General features: G+C 37.6%; 1 protein-coding gene across 1 annotated transcript in view; it reads left to right on the plus strand.

Moving 5' to 3' along the window:
* Positions 1 to 1,631: 1,631 nt before the first annotated feature.
* The window catches only part of pard3aa (par-3 family cell polarity regulator alpha, a), a 500,803-nt gene continuing 487,342 nt past the window's right edge, over positions 1,632 to 15,092 (plus strand). The window contains exon 1 of the mRNA XM_016440634.1: positions 1,632 to 2,014. Within this exon, the coding sequence (XP_016296120.1) occupies positions 1,895 to 2,014 (120 nt within the window). The 5' untranslated portion in view covers positions 1,632 to 1,894. The remainder of the gene's footprint in view (positions 2,015 to 15,092) is intronic.

Below are 15,092 nucleotides of genomic sequence, written 5' to 3' on the forward strand. Positions count from 1 at the left end.
TCAAAGCCGTGATTCCCAGTCACCTCCATTATATGACTGACAGACTGCAACGGTTTGAGTTAAAAATCTTCGTTTGTGTTCTACTGAAGAAACAAAGTCACCTACATCTTGGATGCCCTGGGGGTAAGCAGATAAACATCAAATTTTCATTTTTGGGTGAACTATCCCTTTAATGTATGTTTATAGCAAATTTCTGCTTACTTCTGAAAAGTGGCAAAAGTTAGAAAGTTATTTTGTCTCGTTTGAAAAAAAAACAATGCCTTACAAACTTGGAACATGTTTTTTGGAACATGACAGATGGTTTATTACTGACTCAAGGTCTGGTTTAGCTCTAAACCAGAATAATTAAGAACTACCAACAGCTGGAAGTCCGTCATATGATTCATGTCCATCATCTAGGCCAGCTAATGTTCATAAATGACTGACATGGCCAGGCATAAAACCAGCGTTATCAGACGGCTAACTGATAGACTGCCACACGTAATCTCATCTACAGTCAGACAGGAAATGTCCAGGCTATGATAAGCTTAAATAGGATGTAGACCCTTATCAATAATTAAAGTGTTAATTGACCATACAAACCACAATTAAAGTTTTGCAGGCGATATGTATACTTTACAGAGATTTATTAATGAGATAAATCGAATTTACTCCTGGATCTATGTTCTAGATGTTGAAGCTTGATCACTGATGAAGTCAGGCAAAATGATAAAAGTTATTTTTTTTTACCCAATATCCCATTTTCGCGCACCACAGGAGTAAAGCACATACACTCTTAAAAACAAGGTTCCAAAAAGGTGTTTTGAACAGTGATGTCATAGAAGAACCATTTTTGGTTCCCTAAAGAACCTTTCAGAAAACAGTTCTTAAAAGAACCATTTTTTTTTGTTTTAAGATCATTTAAAAATCTGAAGGGATCTTTCTACTCTAAAGAACTTTTTGTGTAATGGAAAGTCTACATAGATGTTCAAGGATCATCATGGAACCTTCAATAGCAATAAGGAACCTTTATTTTTAAGAGTTTTCTGGTTGCTCAAAATATGAATTAGCCTACATCTTGAATATGTAGTGGTGTATAATTGAAGCTGGGACTAGTAGGTAGCGAATAGAATAGCAACTGAAGAATATAGCAGCACTTAACGAGTCTAAAACCCGATGATGACCCATTTTTGCCCACCCACAAAAGCACATACACTCTTAAAAATGATGCCATAGAAGAACCATTTTTGGTTCCCTAAAGAACCTTGAAGAAAACAGTTCTCAAAAGAACAATTTTTTCCCCTTAGGTTTAACCTAATGGCCCAAGGTTTCATCATGAACCTTAATAGCAATAAGGAACCTTCACTGCAAAAAATGCTTTTCTTACTTATAGATTTTTTGTCTTGTTTCCAGCCAAAATATCTCAAAATTCTTAAATCAAGAAGGATTTTCTAGACAAGTAAAAATGATTGTCTTGTTTTCAGAAAAAAACAAGTCAAAATTAAGTGAGATTTTGCTTTGAAGAAGCAAAATAGTCTGCCAATGGGGTAAGCAAAATAATCTTATTTCAAACAGAAAACAAGATTATTTTTACTTGACGAGTCTATAACCTGAAACAGACAGTCGTCCCTGACGGAATACACGAGGAGCACACTTTGAAACAGCAGTGAGTCAGTGTGAGTCTCAGAGAGAGCTGTGAAAGAGCGCGTGGGAAGCCCAGCCCACGGTCACTTCACCGCGACACACGCCGAACAGGTGCTCCAGTCCCACCTGAGCAGCACAACATGAGGATTCATCCCGCTTCTTACCTGGACGGATACAATGCTGCCGTGGCTTAACGTTACTGAGTTTTCCTGAAGAGTTCAACACTTCTCTCGCTTCCCTGTGGAGGAGTCTCTGGGAATATCGGGCGAATATGAAAGTGACAGTGTGTTTCGGAAGGACGCGGGTGGTCGTTCCCTGTGGGGATGGGAATATCCAAATACACAGTCTTATTCAGCAAGCCACAATGAGATATAAAAAAGCCATAGCCAAGGTAAGTCGAGTGTGCTTGTTTTTTTGAGGAAAAACAGCGTGTCAGCTGCGCTGCTGCCCTCAACATGGCGCTTTTTCTGGAGAAAGAATGAAAGAAAGATAGAAACGAAAGAACAGGGAAGAGGCCGTCGGCGAAAGGTCCGCTTGAGGTGTTTGATTGTAGATTTCGCGTTTGTGTTTGTTACGTCACAAAGGATTGTTCGTTACATTGTTGCAACTTCGGCGCGCGCTTGTGCGTTCGGCTTCGAAACTCCTTCCAAGAGGACAGACACGTCGGCTGTTATAACGCTCGTATGTTACAGTAAAATGCATTACAGTGTTTGCAAGTAAACAGAGAGCGTAGGAAGAACTTCAGAGGCACGGATGGAGGGCGAGGACTGGAAACTTCCTTGGAAATCAGCTCAAGCTGAAGCCTGGATCCACACAGCAGCCTACTCAGTGTTGCTAGCACATTATTTGACATTCATGATGAATGGTGCTTTCTATACCTTTTATATGTTATTATAATGGCTTGTGTGGCTCAGTGGTTAATGGTTATGGATAGGTTGCAGGTTCAAGCCTTCAAAGTGTTGATTGACAGGGATTGATGGCCATGAACAACCTGGAAGTTGGACATTTGGTGTTTTCCAGGTCTGGAAAAGTCATGAAATTTCTATGTTGATTATAGATAGTCTAGTTCCAAGTTGGAAAATCCAAGATGTAGCTAGCTGGTCGACCGGTTACTATGTTCAAAAAACCAACCTGACTCCTCTAAACTGGTAAAAACAGATGTTACCTGGTTTGATGGAGGTCTGAGATGCACACCATCTACAATATCCCAAAACACAGCTATCAAGCTTTTAAACTTGAGAGTTTGTGAAGAGTAAAACTTGTTTGCAAGCCATGGTTATGCTCAGTTTATGAACATTGTTTTTTGGTGATTCATTTCAGTCCATATCTTATAAGGGGAAAGGTAATGGAAATTCATTGGTCATAAAGACCCAACAAGTTTGGTCTGAAAGCCACTGGACATGCAGACAAAAAACTTGAACAGTTACCAAATGTTTTCTCAATGGTGGTCATAAAACTGAAGGTAAACTCTTTGCTACTAAAAGAGTTGGCAGCGGTGCACCGGTTGTAGTATGAATGTGTAGTCACGTGTTCATTTTGAATTCCTAAACTGGACAAATTAACTTCCAGATCACTTGTTTGCAAGCCATGGTTATGCTCAGTTTATGAACATATTGTTTTTTGGTGATTCATTTCAGTCCTTATCTTATAAGGGGAAAGGTAATGGAAATTCATTGGTCATAAAGACCCAACAAGTTTGGTCTGAAAGCCACTGGACATGCAGACAAAAAACTTGAACAGTTACCAAATGTTTTCTCAATGGTGGTCATAAAACTGAAGGTAAACTCTTTGCTACTAAAAGAGTTGGCAGCGGTGCACCGGTTGTAGTATGAATGTGTAGTCACGTGTTCATTTTGAATTCCTAAACTGGACAAATTAACTTCCAGATCTGCTTTCTGTATGCCACTCGAATCAGGATTTGGAGTAAGAAAGAACTTAAATACATTGTTGACTTTGGCTCAAGCTTCATGTGCATGCTTGTGAGTAAAACAATTTATCCTCATTGTGTAGTTATTGAGAAGCTTTGAGAAAATGTTACCACTTAAGTTGCAGAACTTGGGAAAAAAATGAACTTCTGAGTGCAGTAGAGGAACTTGTATGTGTTCCAGCTCAATGAGGTCTAGCTGTTTAATTATTAATATGTTGATTTTTGTCAGTAGACATGTAGATGCTGCATAGCTACAGGCTGTATTGTTGTTGTAAAGGGGCATTAGGTTCCTGCGTGTCTTGAGTTGGCATCAGTGCTATTATTCCTGCCCAGATCTCAACAATCTGCTGTTAATATTGGCATCGCGTCCAAGCACTTCTGTTCTACAGGCCTTGAATAGTTTGGTGAACCAACACTGATATTGCCAGGATTTCTCTTTTACAGAGTGTTTCTTGAGTATGGAAAATTGAGTTTGCTCCTTGCATTCTTGTGAATGGATTGGCAGGACTTTGGCAGTTTTTTTTTTTTTTTTTTGCATGACAAAAGCATTTTGCTTTTTTTTTTTTTTCAAGAACTCTTCCACACATTTGTGCATTTTTTTCCAATGCTAAAATACTTTTTCTATCTCAACTTAGAGGTAATTAAAAGTAATTCATTCATAGGCTGATTTTCCTTAAAATTGTAAACACTTTCAAAATATTTTCTGTTTGTTTAAACATCCCGACCTGTCTGATATAGCAATGGCTCAACCAATGGTCAGAGTTGGGGGCGGGGCTGAATGTTTGGCTGACCAATTGCAGATAAGCTTAGTGTTTGGGGAAACCTGTTTAAAAACAATTACTTGTTTTGTTCAATCACACTGTTTTATGGGGTATCAGGTGTATCCAGTCTGTGGACTGAATGAAATACATGATATGAAATGCAGTATTTATTGACAAAAATGCAGTAAATTAGACATGCTTATGTTCTTCACAGAATGTGCATTTTGTGAATGAAATGCATTAAAATGCATTAAATGCATTAAAGGGGTCATGATGTTGCTAAAAAGAACATTATTTTGTGTATTTGGTGTAATGAAATGTGTTTATGCGGTTTAAGGAAAGAGAAAGGAACAATTTTAATCGCATCATATGACCCCTTTAAAAATTCAGTTTTTCGAAAAATGTAACATTTTGTAACATGCTGAGAGTATTTTTTTTCTGTTGTTTATGAAACAGACGTAATATTGTTTATGAAACTAATGTTACGGTTTTTGCGAAATAAATGTAAAATTTTTCACAAAACAAACATTCCTTTTTATGCAAAGTGAACACTTTGTGGACATATGCATTTTGTGATGTGCTGGGAGCATTTTGTTAGCAAATTTGTTTTCTATTGTTTACGAAATTAATATTAGGGTTTTGCAAAATGAACATTACATTTTTTTTGCAAAATTAACAGTTAGGTTTTTTTCGAGAAAAATTGATCTTGTGACATGCTGGGTGCATTTTGTTCATATTTAATTTGTTTTCTGTTGTGCATGAAATAAAAGATTGAATAGAAATTGAATTGAAAAAATTGCATTTTGTCATGAAATACTGTGTTTTGTCACATAATTCATTCAGTTCACAGAATTAGTCAGGTATGCTTTGTGCCCTATACAGTTCAGTGATGCTAACGATGCAAAAATTTACACTTTCAACTCCACAAATCCATGCGATAAAACTTAAGACTGAATCAAGACTGTATTTTGCAGGCAGGTAAGTCTAGAGAAACCTCAGCAGTGCGTGAAGGTCAGTCACTTAGGTCAGAATCTTAAGCTGCATCATCTTGAAGAGCCCTCACGTTGCAACTCAACAGTCAAAGAAGAGTGTGCGTCCTGAGTCGTTCCCTTTGCTTTTTCGTTCTTTTCATAAACAGGCTGTCCTTGCAGACAGCAAAGACTTGGATTCAACATACATGGCACACACCCATGCTTGTATGGCTTAGCAGGCACACCCCGTACCTCTGCCTCAGCAGAATAACGGCGGCGACCGATTGATCCACACGCGAGTAGGTTTTCCCAGCGGAGTGCTGCATGCTCACTCCAGAGCACGCTTCATTCTGAGGACGGCTCAGTGATCTGCTGCGTAAGCGGGAGTGTGAGAAGGCTGAATTAGCATGTGATCTATAGGGAGATGCGACTCTGCAGAGAGAACTCAAGCTCTTCATCAATAACCCTAATAAATAGGCTTCTTTCTTCGGGACGCTCAAACGTTTCCTCCTCCGCTGTAAGACTGCTGTCTGACTCTGCAGCCTTTCCATTGACTTTCCCTTGAGTCGATATGAATCCAGTATGCAGGAAGTGGCTGCAGACAGGAGTCTTGAGATGGAGGATGAAAGATGCTTGTAGATGAGATGAGTTTTGTCTCTCTTTTGCTGTTGTGGGACAATGATGCTGTTTTTAATGTAGTTCAACCTTGTTAATTAGAAAATGTTAATATTACATCAGTGAGGTGAAGAATAAGGATTTAGGTGAATCTCAAGAGCCTGTCAAGAACGAGGGCCATTTTTTGTTTTGTTAAAATTAGCATAAATTGTAGACGGTACAATAGATACACAACACATTATGTAAATTAGGACTATCAATTGATTAAAACGTTTAAATGCCCATAATAGGCTTTCGTGTAAAATTACATTATATTACACATTAGGTTACATATTTTATGACATGTTACTGGTTTGTGAGTCAGTTCCTTTGGATAAAAGCATTTGCTAAATGTAAATGTACATAATTAATTGCATCTATTAACATATTAACTTTGTAGTATTCTTTTTGCATTATAGTATTTAGAATGATAATTTGTTTGGATTATGGTTATAAAAATAATAAAAAAAATGTTTTTTTATTTTTTTTTTTACATAAAATAATGAACATTTATTCTATATGGTAATATTTGCAACATGGAGATAAAAGTACTAAAAATAGCCTTTCTTTAGAAACTCATATATTTATTTAGCTTTCTTTTAAAGGGTTAGTTCACCAATTTTCAACCAGCTTTGTATTGTTACAGTGTTGGAAGTACAAGTGAATGAACAATGTGTATTTTTGTCATGTTGCCTGCAAGATATTCCTATTTATTCAGCAAAAGTCCGATTTTTTTTTGGCTCCAGGGCTTATGCGAATTTTTTTTGCATTAGTCTGACTGAGCCCAGTGCATTATGGGTTTCACAGTTTTTCTACATCTACTTCACCACAGCCCTTTTTGTCAGTTTTCTCTAATCATGTAGCACAGATGTAAATAAAAATTGTGTTTCTATTGCATAGGCAATTTTATTAAAACCCCATCTTGGCAGCGTTGAATTACCCCTGTCACTTGGGGCTGAAGTCTGATCCGGCAACTTGACAGATTTTCACCGAGATTCACTCATTATGCAGTGCTGTTGTAACTGCCTGAAAAGCTCTATAAAAAAAGGCTGAGGTGAGGGGAATAAACAGCTCTGAAATTTCTATAAAATTCCTGAAACGTACATATTGTCTGTAAAGCAGAGGTGCCGAAACACTAATTGAAAATAGCTGCTAATTGTGACTTGATGTGATTTGACAGCTCAAAGTTGAGTCATTTGCATTGCTTTGAACTTGGCGAGCCCATGTTGCTCTAAAATAACAGCAGCACACGTGACCGGTCAGACATCAGCCCCGCTGCTTCATCCTGCAGAGTCAGACGGCTGTAATCAAGCACAGGTCCACACAAAACCATACATTGTGTTTATGAGACCCGCAGGCATCTGGATGTCTATTACCAAGAAGGAAATGCAATGATTGCAGATGAACTTTGATCTTCAGATCGGAAATCTTTCCTTTAGAGGCTTCTTTGTAGTGGGGCCTTCATTTCTGAAATAACGTGTGCCTTAAAAGTCATTGGAGGAATGGCTCAGAAAAGTAAAGTTATTTCTCAGATGACACTCTCATATTTTGTTTTCAAATGCAATGGCATTTTTAAGGACTTAAGTGTCCAAATGCTTTTTACGGGCTATTTATTGGTCCTTTTTCTGACATTCTGTAGAAGCAAAAAATCTGAAAATAACGGGAGCTCATTTTGCTTGTAAGAACTTGTATGAAGGAGGTACAGTATGTCAATAAGAGGAGGCGTTTATTATGTTGAATGACTAATAAATGGACTAAAACCTTTCATCTGTTTTCAAGGAGCACATTACAGACGCTCTTACAGAAAGCCAAGACCGATCAGTCTGCGAGATCACATCGTCGAAGAAGTTTTATTTGTGTGTATTGTTACGCAAGTAAAATAAAACGTGTTGAGACTAAAAGTCACTTAAAAGTGGACTTTTTTGTTTAAGATGGACTGGAATGACAGAAGCCTTGATGCTCAGTCCTCTAGAACTGACTTTTTATTATTTATCGCACAATTCTGACTTTTTTTCTCAGAACTGCATGTTATAAAGTCACAGTTCTGACTTTTTCTCAGAACTATGTGATATAAACTTGCAATTGAGAGTTAAACGTATAAAGTCAGCATTGCGATTTAAACTCACAAATCTGACTTTTCTAGCAATTCTGACTTTTTTCTTGTCATTCTGACTTTTTTCTTGTAATTCTGACACTTTTTTTGCATTTCTGACTTTTTTCTTGTAATTGTGAGTTTACATCTCACAATTCTGACTTTTTTTTTAATCACAATTGCAAGTTTATATCTGACATCTTTTCTCAGAATTGTGAGATATATTGTGCGAGTTTGTAATGATGAGGTTTCCACAATGATGTTTCCAAAAAAATGCTGAAAGTAAATGCAAATTGTATGCATTGTTTAATGAAAACTCTTTAATTTATTAATCTTTTTTTTTTGGTCAGACCCTTCTGTCTATACAGCATATTTTGTTGGAATATACTGTGTTAAATGCTACTAGGCAACTTTTTTAAAGGTTTTCTAAAGGATGTTTTTAAAAATGTTTCACCAGCAATAATCTCAAATTTATCAAACACCGAGATGAAACATCTTACATAATGTTATAGTGATGTGAGTTGGTTGCCATAGATGCTGGTATCTATCTATCAATCAATCAATCAATCAATCAATCACAAAAAAAGAAATATTTAAAAGTTGTCATGAAATGGATTAATCTATTAGACTAGTTTCCAAATGCATGTCATTTGACTGTGAACGATTTATGCATTTATTGTCATTAATTTTTAAATGTCATAACTCGTGAAAAGACAGATTTCTCTGTGGTGACGTATGCCAGACTTCTTCAATCATTTTGTCTGCTTAAACCCTTTCTTACAATTGACTGTAAGCTCGCATTCAGATCCACCTCCATTCAATCAACAACCGACGGATAGAACAACATTCTGCCCTACATTCTGTCATTTCACTCAGATGTATGCCACAACACTGAAGAAAAGATCTGTCGCTACTTCAGTTTCATTCTTACAAAGAACATTTTTTCATATCTTATGATTTAGGTGTCTGAAATATTTCTTGACTGCTTTCCCGAGAATTACTCCATATCCATCTGTAAGTGTGCAGATTTGTGTCAATCCCAGTCTTTCAGCGGCGACGATGGGTGTGATGTCTGGGAATTAGTGCAGTGAGTATTGTTAGGTCATTTGTCGATACAAGCAAACCAGACGTTTAGGTCTGTATAAAGCCTTAACTCTCAAGACATTCAAAGAGAGATGTACTCCCTTTTTGTACCAGATTACAGACTTCATTCAGATGAAGTAATTCAGACAGGTCATTCATAACTGTACAGCGACTGTCAGCTTTTGTTGTCGATTGAAAAAACAACAGCTTATGGGTTTGGAACAAAGTGAGGATGAGTAAATGGTAACAAAATATCATTTTGAGTAAACTGTCCCTTTAAATATCATTGATAAGATCCATATTCACATGTAAGCGTCGGTGTAAGTTAGGGCTGCACGATTAATCGAATGCAATTGTCATGCACATCTTGTCAGTAAAGCCGGTTCTGTGATTAGTAGTAAATCTCCATCACGTGCTTTCAGATGGAGCAGCATTTACTACACAGAGCCGTAGTTCACTGACAAGCTATGCAAAAATATTGCAGACGATATAATCGTGCGATTATGAAATCGAAGAAATTGTTCGCGATAATGACAGCTGTTTGCGTAGCTTCTCAGTGAACTACGGCTCTGTGAAGAAGCACGTGAAAATACCACATTTAATAACATGTTTTTACTCCAAACTCACTTCATAACGGCAGCCGAGTGTTGAAATAAATCCTTCTGTGAGATGATGTGGCTTCTTACAGAGAATAAGGCACGCAACATATTTCATAGTATTCTAAGCAGTGATAAAGGCTGTGTCGATTAGCATTGCATTAGGGATATCACGATTTCTGGTATTTATTGCGATAATGATATCAATGACGATAATTCAGGGAATCCCGTTTCTTTAGAGAAAAGTATTATCTTTCCTATTTTTACTCAAAATAGGGTGTTGTGAGCATTACTGACACACACATAACGTAATGACTGTTTTATTCATACTGGAAGCCGGAGGGTGCCCTTGCGCAGAAACTACACTGACGACGCTCCAGGAAATCCCTAATATGGACAAAGGTATCCAGTTATCGCTGTAACTGAATAAAACGCAGATAGATAAATTTTAACTGAGGAAACTTAAAGACAATAAACATATATGGTTTATGTGTGTTTATCAAGAAATCATGGGTATTTTTATAAGGACAAAGTATATTTATAATGCAATGCTAATCACATAGCCTTTATCACTGTATATAATACTATGAAATAGTATGATTTATGACTCGTTTAGCGATATACTCCTCCTCAATTCCAAGTCTGCCTTCCACCATGTCGCTCCGCACGGTTGCACACAGAACTAGCCTATATTGTTATTAGGGATATGCCGGTATCAATTTTTCATGTTGCGATTAATTGCTAATGCTTTTATCACGGTATGCGGTATTATCTCCAGATTAAAATGTAAAAAAAGTTTGAAAATAAATAGCCTATTAAGTCTAAATATTTAAGTATTTGGCGCTGTGATGAACATCATAGCAAATACACAAATCTGAATGGCTGTTTAAATCATTTACACACTATTCAGAAACAGAAAGTAGTGCAGCTGCTTTGGTTACAGGGTTTCTGGGGTAACGGCTGCATTTAAATGTATTATTATTATTATTATTATTATTTCTGCAGTTTAGCGCCATCTGCTGTCAGAGAGTGAAAGTGCGCTTTCATCCAGAGCGTCTCTCACATGTTCCGCCATGTGCTTCTCGTCCGCGCTTATTTACATCAGAGTGCGCATGTGTCTTTCACGCAGCATACAGCCGTGTTGTGCATTTTGACCAGTTGAAGGGAAAAGTATTCTTAAAATGCATTCAAAATTCTGAATAATTTGTAATATATAATTTTTCACGGTATTTAGGAGTGCCCACGATAACAATATCGTGCATATTCATTACCGTGATATACCGCATTACCGAATATCGGCACAAGTCTAATTGTTATTATCGCGGGAAGACTAATTCTTATCATGGGGAGAATTTTTACCGGTATATCGCAAACGATAAGATATTGCCCATCCCTAATTTGCATTATTATATACTTTATTATAATAACAATTATAATAAGAAAAACTATAATAAACCATATATTGTCGTAGTTGTGTTTATTAGTCACGTTGAATCAATGAAAGAAGTTTAAATGTTCAATTAAAGCAATTAAATCTTCTGTTTATTCAACTACCTCTATAGGGATTTCCTGGATTTCTTCTGTGTGAGAGCGCCCTCTGGCCTTCGGATGGAGATTTACTGCTGATCACAGAACCATGCTTCACTGACAAGATGCGCATGACTATCGCAGCTTTTGCCTAATCGCGATTGCGATTTCATTTTGATTAATCATGCAGCACTAGTGTAAATGCACTCATACTGAATGTCAAAGGCTCATGGTCTCTGTGTGGGGTCTGTGGATGTGTTGCACTGGGCAGGCGTGACGGACCCCCTGCTGCTCTCATCTGTAGTCTCGAACACCAAAACTGCACGCATCTACAGCTGTTCTGCACACTTAGTCACACTAAGTGTTTGTTAAACGCTATTGTGAAGATTCCAGGGCTTTCTCAGCTGTCAGATTAAGTCATGCGAAAATGTGCAGATTTTGTGAATGACCTTCATAAATTCAATTCACCTCTAACTGTAAACGTCGGAGAAATAGGAGTTCAATTTGCCACAATACCCAAAATATTTATGCAGTTTTGCATGCATACTGTGAGCACAGTGTACCATATGCAAGGATATGTGAGGATGACATTAATTGTGGTAATGGGAATAAGTATTTTTTACAAAATCACCACAAAAGTAGAATTAAAATACAGTAGGCCTATACAAGGTAGCCAGTTTTGTGTTATTTTTTTTTGTTTTGAGTAAGTTGTATATTTTTTTGTATTGTTTTCTTTTATATGTTTTTTTAATTTTGTTTGTTTAATTTTTGGTTTTGTTTGTTTATTTTTATTTTATTGTTTTCTTTTGTTTGTTTTCCATTTTTTGCTTTGTTTTATTTATTTATTTATTTTTGTTTGATTTATTTTTGTTTTTTATTATTTTGTTTTGTTTGCTATTTGTTTATTTTTGTTTTGTGTTGTTTTTTTTTGTTTTGTGCAATGCTTCCATGATTCTAATTTGCAGTGCAGTTTTAAGAAATATCATCAGCAAAACAACCAAACAAATATTTTACATCCCTTACCTGTGCCCAGTCTTTTGTCAAGGAAAGTAACAAAGCATCAACTAATCCCAGTAGATTAGTTTACTGGTGCCAAGCACTGCTTGAAGATCTTAATAACCAGATGATCAACTCAACCAGTTAGCCTCTCGATGTTAGACGCTGCATATGAGAACAGCACATGAGCACAGATAAAGGATTTAGCGTGCTGTGGCACAGCTGGTTGGATTATTTGCAGGATTTGTTGATAGAGATTGCAGTTTTAGCCAGTGTGTTTTATTCAGGTGTGTAATCCTCCTCCTAAATAATCTCTTTATATTTGATATCATTTATAATACAAATTGGACACACGTTTAACAATCGATCCAACAGATAGACATAATCCTGCCTCCCACAGTTATGACTGCATTTCAGTTGTCTGTTCCACTTTATAAAAGGGTATTTAAAAGAAAGTAAAAAAGCAAGAGTTTCCTTTAGGATATCAGAAGTAACCTTGAGTCACAGTTTCTTTTGTGACTCATTTATCACACAGAAACGCTGCGCTTTGATGCGAGCTGGCTAGTATTGATTCTCTGAGTGTTTGTGTGTTTTACTGAGCATGCCATTGCTAGAGCTCCACGACAAACACAACTGGCTTTAATGAGTAGCACTGAAAAGCCAAAGTGGCCTTGGTTCAGTGACAGGCGAACAATGGGCATCACTCTGAAGTAGTTTAAGCAAAGTCTGCCAAACTGGAGCCGCGGCATATTTTGGCTGCTGGTCTCCTGAAGGCATTCCGATTGCTTTGTTGGCATAGATAAGCTTTGGTAGGTTAATGATTCTCTTCAGATGCACAAAGCATTGCGGTTTCAATTACAACGTTGTCAGAAAACGTGAAGAACTGGTCTTTATTTGGAACTGTTATACTGGATCAGAATGATTTGGATTGGTGATGATTTTTGTTCATTAGCGATTCTTGTACGAGGGATGAGAATCTTATGGAATATAATGATATTAGTTGCATTATTGATTCTTGTACTACTTTTGAGGAAGAAATATTTGTAAAAGTATTGTTATATACAACATTAAATACATTTAATGTCATTCATGTTTATGCAGACTTAATGCAGCACAGAGGTGACATTAATGCATTAATGCATAAGCTTATTTTAGTTGTTCAGATAACTTTCACAGCAGCATGGCCTATCTGAGGCCTCCTCAGCGCCCCGCCCCCTGCACAATGTGGCCCCGCCCACTCCTGCTCACTGTGGCTAACCCTGGTGACTCATCAACAGATGCCATTCACGTGTTTGTTTGACAGCATTTGCCTTTTCCACTGTTATCCTGTGGAATGTAAATACATGACATACTGAGTAACTGAGAAACTCTCGGGGGGGGAGATCCCACAATGCAGTGCTGCAGTGCTGCAGTGCCTTTCCAAGGCCTTCGCACCATTTGAGTTCTAATCCTAACAATCCCTGTACTATTCATTAGGGGTGCTCCAATTGATCGGCTACCGATCATTATCGGCCGATAATCACGTTGGGATGATCGATCGGCGGTCTTTAAAAGGCCGATCTATTTCTTCATTAAATAACTTATAAAGTAATTTGAAAACCTTGTGTGAGACGTAATTTCACAAACAGCGTGAGTGATTCACCGCACGCGCTCTCTCTCTCTCTCGCTCTCTCTCTCTCAAAATACACAAATGGCTTCAAATCACCACATCGCGTCTATCTATAAGCGAGCTGCACGCTGCACAGTTGACACTTGCACAATCGAGGCAGTGTCACATCGTCACTAAAGTTTATACAAGTAAAGTAAAGTTTTTGCATTACTTTTTAATTCTTGCCAGCGTTTAACCATTCAGCGCTCGCGCACTCTCCTGTAGACCGATCTCAAGCTGATGACGCTGCCGTGAGAGGTTTGGCACGACGTGCAGCTGCACGTCTCAGTCTCTGTCCGGCCTTCATATTTCTTCATTAAATAACTTACAAAGTAATTTGAAAACCTCATGTGAGACGTAATTTCACAAACAGCGTGAGTGATTCACCGCACGCGCTCTCTCTCTCTCTCGCTCTCTCTCTCTCAAAATACACAAATGGCTTCAAATCACCACATCGCGTCTATCTATAAGCGAGCTGCACGCTGCACAGTTGACACTTGCACAATCGAGGCAGTGTCACATCGTCACTAAAGTTTATACAAGTAAAGTAAAGTTTTTGCATTACTTTTAATTCTTGCCTAGTGTTTAACTGTTCAGCGCTCGTGCGCTCTCCTGTAGACCGTGCGCTCATGCACACTCGCAGCGCACACACATAATGCCAGGTTTACTCTGTTTGCAGTGCGTGGTATGTGATGTGTATTTTTTCCGCGCTCATGTTAATGGATTAAAGCATTCACACTGCACACGGCAGTGCGTTCAGGAGCGGTGCGTCTGCAGCAGTGCAGAGATCGTTTCCGCACCGAGTCTATTTTTGCTGTGATACACGCGCTGAATTAAAGTGACAGCACATTGTTTGCAGTACATATGAAAACGAAAATGTAGCAATTGCACCACAAATGCATATAATTAAAGTATACTGTCTTTCACAGTCAACACATATGGCTTTTTGGCTAGTTTTAAAGGAAAAGAGCACTTTTAGATAAACAAGGCAATAATAGATGCACCCGTGGAGGTAGGAAAGTTCTTTATGAACCGCAGGATTGCTTGTAATAAAGATTTCAATGCAAAAGAAAAGGCAGTAGAGCTGACTATTTCTGTCTATGGTAAGTTTGTGATAACGTAAGAAAAGTAGTTTAAATGTTTTGCCACTTGCTTGAGCAACTTAATATATAAATCTAGAAGTAAATGCAAAAGTAAAAAGCATTGAATGATGT

Source organism: Sinocyclocheilus anshuiensis, unplaced genomic scaffold, assembly GCF_001515605.1.
Source record: "Sinocyclocheilus anshuiensis isolate Anshui unplaced genomic scaffold, SAMN03320099.WGS_v1.1 scaffold79, whole genome shotgun sequence".
Classification (NCBI taxonomy): Eukaryota; Metazoa; Chordata; class Actinopteri; order Cypriniformes; family Cyprinidae; genus Sinocyclocheilus; species Sinocyclocheilus anshuiensis.